This window comes from Engystomops pustulosus, chromosome 8 (genome assembly GCF_040894005.1).
Source record: "Engystomops pustulosus chromosome 8, aEngPut4.maternal, whole genome shotgun sequence".
Classification (NCBI taxonomy): Eukaryota; Metazoa; Chordata; class Amphibia; order Anura; family Leptodactylidae; genus Engystomops; species Engystomops pustulosus.
Window position 1 is genome coordinate 18,703,688 of NC_092418.1, and position 15,786 is coordinate 18,719,473.

The window sequence follows — 15,786 nt, forward strand, 5'->3', positions numbered from 1 at the left end:
CCATTGAATATTACCACCATGTTTTCCCTGTATGTTCCATATAGACATGTAGAAATCTACTAACAGTGTATGACATATCACAGTATACAGGTGACATACAGTAATTGGGTTATTACCAGGTCCCTGGAGATCTGGTGGGTATCACGCTCACGCTTATACTATATACACCATATGATCATAAATGGCTACATCCATGCTAACTTTATTCCACTCTATGTTATCATACCCATCTTACTGCTGCAAGGACATTGATGATTTTCCCATTCAGGCTTTGTCCATTTGCCACAATGTCTCCCAGTGAATAGTAATCATTTGGATCTTTAGGAGGAATAGATAATAAAGCGAGCAGGGAGTTGTCAGTGTCATGTTTTGTGCAGATCTTCACCAAGGAATGGACTTCGCTGATCAGCAGTTTGTAGTAACTATGAAGAGAGGAAATATTACATAGCGTTTGTCAACCTTTGTAAATATTGTTTTACAGGCGGTCCCCTAATTAAGGACACCCGACCTACAGACGACCCCTAGTTACAGACAGACCCCTCTGCCCCCTGTGACCTCTGGTGAAGCTCTGTAATGAAGTTTTATCGATAATCCTTGGTCCCATCACAGCAAAAGATTTTGAAACTCCAATTGTCACTGGGGCCAAAAAAAAATATATACAGTTCCGACTTGCATACAAATTCAACTCAAGAACAAACCTATGGACCCTATCTTGTACGTAACCCGAGGACTGCCTGTATTTCTCAATGCATACACTTAATTGAAGAATAATAAACAAAATCATTCAAATTACAAATATTCTCGAATACACACATTTTACAGTTTCTATGCAGAAACTTGAATGGTTATTGTTTAGTCTAATTCAGCAATTATAATGTTTCTGATGCAGCTTAGCTATCTCTCAAGACTCTACTAAACACATGCACACTCAGCTCACTAGGGGTTGCACATGCAGTGAATGGGCAGAGGTGTTTTAGTTGCTGTTAGACTCCACTGGTAGCAGCTCTACTCCAAGAAATTCTAAAGTATCAATTGTTGAACTCCAAAGTCTTGATCCTTTTCTTCTTGACGTCATCTATTTCAGGGCCACATATAGGGAAATCCTATCCTCCCATTAACGGGAACCTACCACCACAAATCTACCTATAAAGGTAGATTGGGTGGTAGGTGCGTGTATTGGATGTGAGGATAGTCCTTTAAGGGCTAATCCTCACGCCCCTGCAATCTTTTTATAACTTTTATTTCCCTAATATGCACATTTTCTAAAGAGGCTACTGGGGCTACTCCATGCCCCAGTAGCCTCTTTAGAAAATTTACATAATAGGGCAATATAGATTTAAAAAGATAGCGGGTCGTGAGGATTAGCTCTAAAAAGGACTATCCTCACATCCAATACACGCACCTACCACCCAATTTACCTTTATAGGTAGATTCGTGGTGGTAGATTCCCTTTAATCCCAGGACACACTCGCCCTAGGGGACAGGGTCGTGTGCGCTTGGAAGCCGGAACAGGAGCAGGCACCACGGAGAGGGGCACAGGAGCACCTGCGACCCGGGACGTGGGTTGCAGGAGCACCGTGACACTGTGGACCATTTTTTTTTCTATGAACCTTTAACATACATCGCGTGACACAATTCTGTTGAGTACAAATCAGCACCATAATGCGCCATCTTTTTTACGATCGCCGCGCCCCCGAACGTCATCGGGGGGCGGCGATTGGTTGCCATGGTAGCCTCGGGTCTTCTTTTGACACGAGGCTACATGGCTGCTGGAGATTCGTTACAATGAGCCAGTGGCTCATTGTAATGAATGACCTGCAAAAATGCAATATATTGCAATACAGAAGTATTGCAGTATATGGTAGGAGCGATTTGACCATCTAGGGTTAATGTACCCTAGATGGTCTAAGAAATAGTGGGAAAAAAAAGAAAAAAAAAGTTTAAAAAATAAAAAAAATTTATAAAATATTAAAAATTCAAATCACCCCCCTTTCCCTACAACTGATATAAAACATAATAAACAGTAAAAATCACAAACATATTAGGTATCGCCGCGTCCCAAAATGCTTGATCTATCAAAATATAAAAACGGTTGCGGCCGGCGGTGACCTCCGAGACGGGAAATGGCGCCCAAATGTCCGAAATGTGACTTTTACACCTTTTTACATCACATAAAAAAATGGAATAAAAAATGATCAAAATGTCGCACAGACCTCAAAATGGTAGCAATGAAAACGTCGCCTTATTTTGCAAAAAATGACCCCTCACACATCTCCATGCACCAAAGTATGAAAAAGTTATTAGCATCAGAAGATGGCAAAAAATTTTTTTTCTTTTTTGTACACATTCGTTTAATTTTTGAAAATGTATTAAAACACAATAAAACTTATATAAATTTGGTATCACCGCGATCGCACCGAACCAAAGAATAAAGCTGAGGTGTTATTTTGAGTGCACAGTCAAAGTTGAAAAAACTGAGCCCACAAGAACGTGACATTTTTAAAAAAAATGTTTCCACATTTGGAATTTTTTTTCAGCTTCGCAGTACACGGCATGTTAAAATAAATAACATTACGGGAAAGTAAAATTTGTTACGCACAAAATAAGCCCTCACTCAGGTCTGTACACGTAAAAATGAAAAAGTTATGGATTTTTGAAGTTGGAGAGCGAGAAATGAGCGGAAAAACCCTGCGTCCTTAAGGGGTTAATACATGTACAAGCAGTTTTCATGTTTTTTCTATTGCAGTCAGACCGAAAAGTGGCGCAAACATGTTAATCAATGTGGCCCATTGTTTTACCATTATGCCCCAAAAATTAAGGTCAGCCAACAGAAACTTTACTTCTTCACTGTTATTGAGACACTTTAGGGTCTGGGTGTTGGGGCCACAGGAAATCTGCAAATCTGCATCTCTGTTGTTACTTGATGCAATATGTAATTGGTGTTTTGCAAGTTTTTCAGTACCTAGTGACTGAACAATAAAGTGGAACCTGAAAGAGAATATTTATATATATAATTTTGGCTGCACAAAACTTCTACTGAATGACACCTATAGGCTAAGTAATTTGGTAGGACCTGGAAACAAACGCCCCAGACATATGCAACCAAATCTGCTATTGACTGTTATACCAAGTAAATGAAATTGAAGTGCATACATGCCTGTAAGCGTCCTGCATCAATCAGAGTTAGGAAGTAATGTTTGATATGATCTATCCCTCCCTGGTGGATGCATTGACGAGAGACGCTTGTCATATGTTTTCAATCTCCACCATCTTATAAAAGGACATTAAACCTTTATGGCCCCAGTGGGAGCTGGGAGCAGGAAGTTTACACATTACCTTGGTGTTGAAGGATTAAATTTTTCTTCTCTCTCTACGTCTTTTGTTTGCACAAGGGGATTTTCAATTATAACTGAAAGAAAAATAGGAATATTGTTTAGAAACGCTTGTATTCCTGCAATGATAAATATGGATCATTAAACAGCGCAGCGTGCAAGTAAAACAGATGTCCTCATCACCATCTAAACATAGTCAAATAGCGCTGTGCTGTGCTAATCGGGGTGCTGCGCACACTTTGAACAGTTGTGACATAGCTGGATGATACATGTACTTGCAAACTCATTTTCATGATGTATTTTACCCCAGGGTAGATTGCAAGTGCTCATGGAAAAAAAAATGTGAAAGATTAGTCGTAGTTAAAAAATAAACATTCTGTGAATCTTTGCTGCCATGAATCACGCACATGTTGTGTTCTGCATTTTTCTCGCTATTTATTTATATTCCACGTGCATCGTTCATTTTTGGAGATCGCCGTTTGCTTTGATGAAGTAGACACTTTATTTGCTTTACTTTGCGTCTCCAGTCATGTGTTGGAATATACCGCTTAGGAATCATACTGGGATGCTGCGCTAAATCTTCTCTGTCTTCTTAAGTTTGCAACTCACTGTCTATAAATTTACCTACAAGTAAATGATTGGAAACTTTTATTTCCAAATCGGAATAATTTCCACATGGAAATGGAGGCTTCGGTTGAAATATTGCACCCTGATCCAATCAGGGTATAAATATATTTTTTGTTTCACCATCTTCAAGAGACAACATTTTGTGCCGAAAATGCAGATACTATAGAGGTCATAGGAGGGAGGGTCAAAAACGATGGGTTCTGTGCAGAGATAGGAACTAGCCCTCATTGGTTCCATTACCTTCACAATGTGCCAGGACTACCATATCCACCTGTTTATAATTATCATAATTAGAGGCAAAATTCTGTCTCTGACTTCTTTGCCCAAAGTGGTAAAATTATGTAAAGGGAACCATTTTTTCTTTATACTCTGCAATTTGCTTTCCTAAATAATGAATGATTGTTGAGGCGGGTGCTTGAGGGTCTGGTTAAACAAAGACTTACATATTGTATAATAATGACACCTTGGGTGCAGCATCAGACTTGACCACCAGGGGATCCCTGGGGGGCCCAGACTCTAACCCACTGCTGGACCCCCGAGGTTCAGCAGAAGACAAGACAACCCAGTTTGGAAGCCACTATGGTCTACTTCCTTAGGGCTAATGTAGTTTGGGACACTGGATAATTTTTATCTGGTGGGCCCAAAGAACCCCAGTCTGACAGTACCCGGGTTGCTGCTATTGCTTTAGATTGATCCACTCTGCTAGTAGCTGGTAAAGACTTGTCATAGGCTAAATCAACATGGCATAGGCTCAATCGTGGCATAGGCTAAATCAGTATCAGGTCAGATATATAGGGAATCTGTCGGGTAGTTTGGGACCAGCATGCTTGTACACATGTGAGGTTTAGGATCCTGAATGTAATATCTCAAGTGATAGACTTGAAATTGTCCCCTGAAATCAAACATTGAGCAAGATTTGATACATTTGGGGCAAATAACATCACTGCAGATTTGTATAATAAGTCCCTCCATACACAGCAGAATAACAGAGGAGCGGCCATATTTAAACCTACCGCAGTCACCAATACGGAAACATTCAGACAATGATTTGATATATTCTTCTCTCCCCCAGCATGAGGCGTTAATGAAAGCAGATGGCGAATCTCTTACTGTGAAGCTGAAGGTGTATCTCTCCAAACCTATATCTGAATACAAAAAGAGAGTTATGCCTGGATGCGATGACATTTCAATTAACTTTTGCCATTTCTCAAAATGATGCTAAATGGAGTCAGTCTATTGGCATCAGTCCATCTGTGTTATGTTTTACTGGAAAGTTTCCAGAAGTCACGAGATGCAGGTAGCTCACTATATGATTTTAGAATAGGGAGACCAGAAACGTTACAATGTATTACCTGTGCTCATCTAAAATGTGTCCATTGTCAAATATTGTGTAAGTACAACCACAATATTTGACAATTGACATAGTTCTTGGCATTATGGAAAGAAAATAGTGAACCCTCTTTAAGAAATACATCAATACTTACCTTACATAGAATTGTGTTCATTAATGTCTATACAACAAATCTTTTGCCCTCACTATCCAGAATTTTTTTCTCTCCACTATATCTTTGCTATTGTTATTTAACTATAATGGGCCGAACGTGCAATCTAAAAAGAGCAGAACAGAATGGATATGAGACAGGCGACATCTGATACCACATCTATATCTATCCTGACAGTGATTACTATACACTCACCGGCCACTTTATTAGGTACACCTGTCCAACTGCTCGTTAACACTTAATTTCTAATCAGCCAATCACATGGCGGCAACTCAGTGCATTTAGGCATGTAGACATGGTCAAGACAATCTCCTGCAGTTCAAACCGAGCATCAGTATGGGGAAGAAAGGTGATTTGAGGCCTTTGAACGTGGCATGGTTGTTGGTGCCAGAAGGGCTGGTCTGAGTATTTCAGAAACTGCTGATCTACTGGGATTTTCACGCACAACCATCTCTAGGGTTTACAGAGAATGGTCCGAAAAAGAAAAAACATCCAGTGAGCGGCAGTTCTGTGGGCGGAAATGCCTTGTTTATGCCAGAGGTCAGAGGAGAATGGGCAAATTGGTTCGAGCTGATAGAAAGGCAACAGTGACTCAAATCGCCACCCGTTACAACCAAGGTAGGCAGAAGAGCATCTCTGAACGCACAGTGCGTCGAACTTTGAGGCAGATGGGCTACAGCAGCAGAAGACCACACCGGGTGCCACTCCTTTCAGCTAAGAACAGGAAACTGAGGCTACAATTTGCACAAGCTCATCGAAATTGGACAGTAGAAGATTGGAAAAACGTTGCCTGGTCTGATGAGTCTCGATTTCTGCTGCGACATTCGGATGGTAGGGTCAGAATTTGGCGTCAACAACATGAAAGCATGGATCCATCCTGCCTTGTATCAACGGTTCAGGCTGGTGGTGGTGGTGTCATGGTGTGGGGAATATTTTCTTGGCACTCTTTGGGCCCCTTGGTACAACGCCACAGCCTACCTGAGTATTGTTGCTGACCATGTCCATCCCTTTATGAGCACAATGTACCCTGTAACATCTGATGGCTACTTTCAGCAGGATAATGCGCCATGTCATAAAGCTGGAATCATCTCAGACTGGTTTCTTGAACATGACAATGAGGTCACTGGACACAAATGGCCTCCACAGTCACCAGATCTCAATCCAATAGAGCATCTTTGGGATGTGGTGGAACGGGAGATTCGCATCATGGATGTGCAGCAGACAAATCTGCGGCAACTGTGTGATGCCATCATGTCAATATGGACCAAAATCTCTGAGGAGCTTCCAGCACCTTGAATCTATGCCATGAAGAATTGAGGCAGTTCTGAAGGCAAAAGGGGGTCCAACCCGTTACTAGCATGGTGTACCTAATAAAGTGGCCGGTGAGTGTATATTAGTACACAATATTTGTCTCCATGCAATGAGAATTTCTATTGTGATAACTTTACATTTTTTCATTTAAAACATTGTGTTTTTCCCCAATTTTGCGGACCCAAGACTTTATAGCAATAAATTAATTTCACGTCCTATTATCAACCTCTCCGTCGCTCAGTATTATAAAACAGTGATAAAAAACAGGAGGGAAGCCGATTTTCTTCAATGTATTAAGCAATTTGCTGACATGAATTAACTTTAATGATTTACAAAGCAAAAAAAAAAAAACCGTAAAAGGGAAAAGAAATCAGAATTTCTGATTGACACGCAACTCTCTGAGAGCTCAAGAAATAATAAAGCAAGCTTTACTTTTTCGGTCTGGAAATCCTTTGACATCTGTTTTCCCAATTACGATGCCTCTTACGCTCTGAAAAATAAAAATGGTATGTTATACACAAATAAAACACAGATGTATTTAGCAAATTAGATTTCATGCTCTTGTACCCCACTGCCTGCTAAAGCTAAATTTTGTAATTTTTAAAAATGTTTTTGGAATACCAATTACACAGCCATGTTTGTTCCCTGCCACCCAGTAAATCTGTACAATGAGCTATAAGATTTTATGGAAGGTATGTTAGCACGGGCGCTGACATGTGCGGAAAGTAATCCCCTCCTGACAATGTTTCCCCATTTAGTCATTACATTTAATAAACGAAGGCGACTTCATTGGCCGCAGTTTCGTTAAGTGTCTGAATTTCCTGTAATTCCTTGTAATTTGGACTCTCACTTGTAAAGTTTTTCTATGACATTCTAAATTATTATACAATGCTACATTCCTCACCACCTCCCTATCGCCCCCTGACAGAAATTGCAAGTGCTATTATCTTATTATATTTCACTTTAAAGCGCCAGCATGTTGAAAGCATTAGCGATCCTGCTTGTCACAATGAAAACATTCACCGGAACATTGATTATATATGTCAGATGCTTATTCACATTATGGTAACACTGCCCTAAGATGAAGGGCCAGGTATAGGATGTTCTAGAACATGTGTGAAGGTATATAACTAGCACTGATGTTACTGGAAGTGTTTAGTAACAGACCCATTATTACACTGTATACATGATATCCTTAGTGGAAGGGCACATGGTCATTACAGTGGTAATGCAGCCATGGGTGATCTTCATACTGAACACTCTGAGTGTGTCATCAGTCATTTCTATAGCACTTTCCAAGAGTTGGTCGCACTTGTGAATATAGAGGTTTGAAGTGAATCCATTTTATTAGACTGCCCCTTTAAAGTAGACCTACTACTATAAATAGTCATAGTAGGGTAAATAGCTAGAAGAAAACTAGACTGTAATATTTTAATTAACTACTGCAAGGCCCTGTGCACGAGTTTACAATCTACAAAAAGATGGGTTGGAATTAGAGGTGTGCACTATAATCCAGCCATAATTCATATAAATAAAGCTACAGGAGCCATCTCCAGCTGCTACGGTATAAGTGTATGTACAGAGGCAAAGTGCATGGGCACCTAGAGATGGTTAGGGTGAACCCACCAAAAATAAAGAGGGGAGGGGAAACAGAAAAGAGTTATTTCAGGGGGAGCAAATGCTGAGAGATGTGTTTTTAGAGCACATTTGAACCAGCTGAAAATTGTATTCATCTAAATATGAAGGGTAGTGAATTGTGCAGTTTGTGAGAAATCGGGAGAAGACGTGAGTGGGAGGTTAGGAGTATAGAGAGATTATGACAACTTTGACATTCTCTACTCACCTTAAAGGGGTTTTCCCACAAACAAAAGTTAGGTCCTATCTACGTACCTCTGTCAAACCCTTCGTCACTCCGTCAGACTAATGGTGCAGACGGCTGCGCGTGCAATCTGTGCGGGTCTCAGCACTGAAACCCCCACTGATCAGCAAGTTAGACCCTATCCCGTGGATATCCCGTGAAAACCCCTTTAATTTCCTTCTTTTCTATTATGTCTCACTCTTCTCTCTCTATCTATCCCATTCTTAATTCTCTCTGTTCCCATTCTTTTCTAGGTCTTTTCTCTCTCTGCACACTATGGGGGTCATTTACTAAGGGCCCGAATCGCGTTTTCCCGACGTGTTACCCGAATATTTCCAATTTGCGCCGATTGTACCTGAATTGCCCCGGGATTGTGGCGCACGCGATCGGATTGTGGCGCATCGGCGCCGGCATGCGCGCGACGGAAATCGGGGGGGCGTGGCCGAACGGAAACCCAACGTATTCGGAAAAACCGCCGCATTTAAAAACCGAAAAAGTGTCGCTTGGGGAGCGCTTACCTTCACCTGGTCCGAGGTGGTGCATTCCGGCGCGTTGAGATGATTTTCAGCGCAGCAGCGCCACCTGGTGGACGGCGGAGGAACTGCCTTCATGAATCCCGGCCGGACCCGAATCCAGAGCAGAGAACGCGCCGCTGGATCGCGAATGGGCCGGGTAAGTAAATCTGCCCCTATCTCTCTTTTTTTTTGCATATTTCCCCCTTTTTCTTCTCTAGCCTCTGTCCATTCTCTTTTCTTTTCTATTCTTTTCTCTCTTTTCCTTTTCTTTCTTCATCATGACTTAATCACGCTCTATTACTCTATCATGTCTCTCTACTCCCTTTATATCTTTATCTCTCTATGTGGCTTTTTCTATCTCATTTTCTGTTCTTTCCATTTGCCTCTTCATTCTTTCTCTTGAGATCAAAGAGCAGTCATATGAGAATATGTGGCCTGTGGTAAGACAGATATAGAGAGACTATACTATATATATAGGTATATATATGCAATACAGGATAGAGGTCTGATGGCTGATACCCTGGTGGTCTCACAGACCTCTCAGAAACAGATACAGCTGATACTTAGAAACTGCTGAACTTTTTGACAAGAGAAACTAGGACTTTCTATGGGAATTCATGAAAATGAAACAGGGCTTGGAAAATGTCTGCAAATGCAATGTCCAAATGTAAAGAAAACACGAGTAAATTGTGTTAGAATAAGAGCTCTTACGGCTGGCCTTGTTTATGACGAGCAATTTTCTTCTTTGAACTGCCTGACACAGCGGGACTAAGCCTATTTCCACGTCCTGCAAACTTACCAGGCTCTGGATAAAAATAAAACCAGCCAAAGGGGAATGTAATGGGGCCGTAACACACAACTCTTGAGGTAAATTGCTAGGGACAGCTAGAACGGCTCAAATTTTGCCGCCAAGAGGGGAAAATACCAGACGTTCCCCGCTGCATTATGATTTTTCTTTTACATTGCTGAGTCTCAGCAATTATCTATTCAGCTGGCAATCAGGCAGATACAAAAGGGTCTCTCATCCGCTCCAACAAAGACTTGGCCGGTGCCTAAGTGCAGGGCCGGGCACCATGACACATCCCTGAACAGCACCAGCAGCATCAGTTTACATCCCCCGCAGTGTAAGTATCGCAGGGTAACAATTAGTGTATTGTGGTCACAGAAATATGGCTATCGCTGTGGGGAAACGCAGTGACAACGTGACAATGAGGTGGTTTGTAGTGTAGGGCCAAGCGGATGGGACATTGCCGGAGCGGAGCAAGATAAGAAAGTCATTTATACTCACCGGGCGAGAGAGATTAGGGTGAAGGTCGGAAATGTTGACAAAATCTTGACGGAAGGTGCTGGACGCCATCCTCTAATCTGCAAGTCAAGGACATGAAAAAATCCTAATTGTATCCAGTGTTTTATTTCTCTATTTAATCATTTTGCCATGATTATGATTTATATTTATAGACTTTTCATGATTCCTTCGTGTAGCCATGTCACAAGATTAAAGTTTTGTTTTCCTCCAGTCACCTCTAGAGGGAGCTCAGGAGCTTCAAGAAGACTGAAAGATGCTGATTTAGCCTAAAACTAGGCAAAACACAACACCTCTCCGGAGGGCCCAATGCTTCCAGTGACAGCTCTGAGGCTTCTGGTCACATTTTGGATGACGTCATGTAACCACATTTGCATACTTTTGCTTGGGGCTAATGATCGTTGGGAATACTTTCCTTACATTTGTACATTACATTTGTTGTTTTGCGCCTCTGTTTGCCTTTCTCCCCCTGAGACATGAGGGTCCCTACTCCCCCATTTGATTGGAGTGGTGGTCTATCATACACCCCCTTGTTTTTCTATGGGTCTATAGAGGTACTTCCAGTAGCCACCAATGGAGTGACCCCTGATGCACATCAAATTCTTCAAATTATGGGACCCCTGTTAATCATTGTGATCCTTAGAGGTCGGACCCTCACTAATAAGGCAGGTACCCCTTATTCGGGTTAATTGATTTTACCACAATACCCCTTCTGAAGCTTATAATAAAATATACCTGAATGAAGCCGCTTGGACCCCTCTGATTATGATAATGGGGGTCCAGTTTCCACATAAAGTGGAAGCAATGGGTTAAACCTGCATGGTACCGGTCCATTCCTTCTCTATAGTAGTGATGGAGATGGGTGAGCGCTGTATGAGGCAGTGCTGTGAATGTCTGACTGGCCATATCATTCACATGAAGGAATAGCACCCACATTTTAGTGAATAATGTGGGTAAAAGTTGGACCAAATTAGAAAAACATGGCCGCCTTCTTCTAAAAATTACCTCATGGTATATAGCAGCACACTGTTGTCTGAATTGCAATAACTTACAAAACGCAAAGCAGGTGTGGCGCTATTTCTGCGGAAAATTATCCAGATTTCAGATTTGCTTTTGCATAAACAGCGCCACCTCTGCCAACAGGGAGCACCAGGTACTGCAGCTCAAATACAGTGAAGTAAAATGAGGTAAAAGTGACTCTCAAACCCTTCACTCATCATAGAGATGGGTAAATAGTTTTTCAATGGTTGATTTTACCTCAGAAATCTTAGAAAAGATGTACAGAATAAGTAATAATGGCTGCCAGCTTCAAGAGACAGCGCCACCCTCACATGAAGACTGCGTCTGGTATTGCAGCTCGGTCAAATTTATGTGAATATCTGACACAACACACGGACAAAAATGGCATCATTTGGAGAAGAAATCAGCCATTTTTTCACATACACCCCATGAAGAAAACCTGAGGTAAATAAATTGAAAGAGTTAAAGATTTGTCAGTTTGGCCATTTTTCCCTATGAAGTGGAGATATAATGGCCGAAAAATAAGCGGAAATAGGAAGCAGCACAGCCAAGGCCTCACTTTATATAGGCCTGTGAGAAAATTATAGTATTATTATGCCCATTTTCCTAATTTTGAGATTGGAAATGCTCCAGTATACTGAATGTAGGCCCTAATAGTGATAACATCGATGTGAGGGATAAAATGGCCGTCGTGTGTCAGGTAATGGCTGCTTTATACCACAGGAAACAATGTACATCCGCCACATCCAGGAGCAGCCGCCTCACACTGCTGAGGTAGGGCGCAGAGACACAGCTGTATACACACAAGAGAGGAGTCACTAGCAGTGCACTGCCCCCTGCTGGCAGGGAGGTTATCTGCAGCCTGATGCGTAGAAGAGCCTTACACTGTGATTCACATATGAATACACATACTCAATAATACAAAATATAAAATCCCACATTAGCTTTATTTATGTCCCATTCAGGCCAGAAGTGTTAAGAGTCTATTGTACATAGGTCGCAGTATTAACATAGTTATATTCCTGTACATAGGGGGCAGTAGTATAGTAGTTATATCCTTGTACATAGGGGGCAGTATTATAGTAGTTATATTCCTGTACATAGGGGGCAGTATTATAGTAGTTATATCCTTGTACATAGGGGGCAGTATTATAGTAGTTATATTCTTGTACATAGGGGGCAGTATTATAGTAGTTATATCCTTGTACATAGGGGGCAGTATTATAGTAGTTATATTCCTGTACATAGGGGGCAGTATTATGGTAGTTATATTCCTGTACATAGGGGGCAGTATTATAGTAGTTATATCCTTGTACATAGGGGGCAGTATTATAGTAGTTATATTCTTGTACATAGGGGGCAATATTATAGTAGTTATATTCTTGTACATAGGGGCAGTATTATAGTAGTTACATTCCTGTACATAGGGGGCAGTATTATAGTAGTTATATTCTTGTACATAGGGGGCAGTATTATAGTAGTTATATTCTTGTACATAGGGGGCAGTATTATAGTAGTTATATTCTTGTACATAGGGGGCAGTATTATAGTAGTTATATTCCTGTACATAGGGGGCAGTATTATAGTAGTTATATTCCTGCACATAGGAGGCAGTATTATAGTAGTTATATCCTTGTACATAGGGGGCAGTATTATAGTAGTTATATTCCTGTACATAGGGGGCAGTATTATAGTAGTTATATCCTTGTACATAGGGGGCAGTATTATAGTAGTTATATTCCTGTACATAGGGGGCAGTATTATGGTAGTTATATTCCTGTACATAGGGGGCAGTATTATAGTAGTTATATCCTTGTACATAGGGGGCAGTATTATAGTAGTTATATTCTTGTACATAGGGGGCAATATTATAGTAGTTATATTCTTGTACATAGGGGCAGTATTATAGTAGTTACATTCCTGTACATAGGGGGCAGTATTATAGTAGTTATTTTTTTGTACATAGAGGGCAGTATTATAGTAGTTATATTCTTGTACATAGGGGGCAGTATTATAGCAGTTATATTCTTGTACATAGGGGGCAGTATAATAGTAGTTATATTCTTGTACATAGGGGCAGTATTATAGTAGTTACATTCCTGTACATAGGGGGCAATATTATAGTAGTTATATTCTTGTACAGAGAGGGCAGTATTATAGTAGTTATATTCCTGTACATAGGAGCAGTATTATAGTAGTTATATTCTTGTACATAGGGGGCGGTATTATAGTAGTTATATTCTTGTACATAGAGGGCAGTATTATAGTAGTTATATTCCTTTACATAGGGGGCAGTATTATAGTAGTTATATTCCTGTACATAGGGGGCAGTATTATAGTAGTTATATTCCTGTACATAGTAGCAGTATTATAGTAGTTATATTCTTGTACATAGGGGGCGGTATTATAGTAGTTATATTCTTGTACATAGGGGGCGGTATTATAGTAGTTATATTCTTGTACATAGGCGGCAGTATTATAGTAGTTATATTCCTGTACATAGAGGGCAGTATTATAGTAGTTATATTCTTGTACATAGAGGGCAGTAGTATAGTAGTTATATTCCTGTACATAGGGGGCAGTATTATAGCAGTTATATTCTTGTACATAGGGGGCAGTATTATAGCAGTTATATCCTTGTACATAGGGGGCAGTATTATAGCAGTTATATTCTTGTACATAGGGGGCAGTAGTATAGTAGTTATATTCTTGTACATAGGGGGCAGTATTATAGTAGTTATATTCCTGTACATAGGGGGCAGTATTATGGTAGTTATATTCCTGTACATAGGGGGCAGTATTATAGCAGTTATATTCTTGTACATAGGGGGCAGTATTATAGCAGTTATATTCTTGTACATAGGGGGCAGTAGTATAGCAGTTATATTCTTGTACATAGGGGGCAGTAGTATAGCAGTTATATTCTTGTACATAGGGGGCAGTATTATAGTAGTTATATTCCTGTACATAGGGGGCAGTATTATAGTAGTTATATTCCTGTACATAGGGGCAGTATTATAGTAGTTATATTCCTGTACATAGGGGGCAGTATTATAGTAGTTATATTCTTGTACATAAGGGGCAGTATTATAGTAGTTATATTATTGTACATAGGAGGTAGTAGTATTATAGTAGTTATATTCTTGTACATAGGGGCAGTATTATAGTAGTTATATTCTTGTACATAGGGAGCAGTATTATAGTAGTTATATTCTTGTACATAGGGGGCAGTATTATAGTAGTTATATTCTTGTACATAGGGGGCAGTATTATAGTAGTTATATTCTTGTACATATGGAGCAGTATTATAGTAGTTATATTCTTGTACATAGGGGGCAGTATTATAGTAGTTATATTCCTGTACATAGGGGGAAGTAGTACAGTAGTTATATTCTTGTACATAGGGGACAGTATTATAGTAGTTATATTCCTGTACATAGGGGGCAGTATTATAGTAGTTATATTCTTGTACATAGGGGGCAGTATTATAGTAGTTATATTCTTGTACATAGGGGCAGTATTATAGTAGTTACATTCCTGTACATAGGGGGCAGTATTATAGTAGTTATTTTTTTGTACATAGGGGGCAGTATTATAGTAGTTATATTCTTGTACATAGGGGGCAGTATTATAGTAGTTATATTCTTGTACATAGGGGGCAGTATTATAGTAGTTATATTCCTGTACATAGGGGGCAGTATTATAGTAGTAATATTCTTGTACATAGGGGGCAGTATTATAGCAGTTATATTCTTGTACATAGGGGGCAGTATTATAGTAGTTATATTCTTGTACATAGGGGCAGTATTATAGTAGTTACATTCCTGTACATAGGGGGCAATTTTTATTAGTATAAAACAAACATAAATACAGAAATACTTTTCCATCAAAATAAATAATAGATCATTCAGTATAAATCATACATGTTCAAACAATAAAATTTATATTAAATGTAAGTTATGAGTCCATTTTGGCTGAAGGGAAAACAAAGAAAAACATAAGAAAACAAATGCATCCACATTATATAATCGGACATATTTCAGTCTAGATGGATGTTCCTCCAGAGTCTTATATTCTCCCCCTTTTTCCTGACCTCTAATGATCGGATCCACCTGAGCTCGGACATTATGAGGCTTATGGCCTTATGATGGTGGAATGGCTCGCTATGTACGGACACTCTGGTTCTCATGTGCCAGTGATAATACTTGATGACCTGGATCACTATGTACATGGTCTCCTGGTTAATGTTATGTACATTAGGTGTCACGCCATACAGGATTTCTGGGTACCTGAGGGACTGCAGTGATGGGATTCTTAT

The 15,786-nt window shown here is 40.1% G+C and overlaps 1 protein-coding gene across 4 annotated transcripts in view; it reads right to left on the minus strand.

Moving 5' to 3' along the window:
- Window positions 1-15,786, minus strand: part of MEIOB (meiosis specific with OB-fold) — a 36,410-nt gene that overhangs the window by 14,392 nt on the left and 6,232 nt on the right. Inside the window, exons 1-7 of one of the 4 annotated variants that reach the window (XM_072119969.1) lie at window positions 12,028-12,172; window positions 11,706-11,907; window positions 10,434-10,510; window positions 7,205-7,262; window positions 4,973-5,104; window positions 3,337-3,409; window positions 227-422 (exon numbers count right to left, since the gene is read on the minus strand). In XM_072119969.1, the coding sequence (XP_071976070.1) occupies window positions 227-422; window positions 3,337-3,409; window positions 4,973-5,104; window positions 7,205-7,262; window positions 10,434-10,502 (528 nt within the window). In that variant the 5' untranslated portion in view covers window positions 10,503-10,510; window positions 11,706-11,907; window positions 12,028-12,172. The other 3 variants (XM_072119968.1, XM_072119970.1, XR_011849276.1) reach the window with 3 other exon arrangements.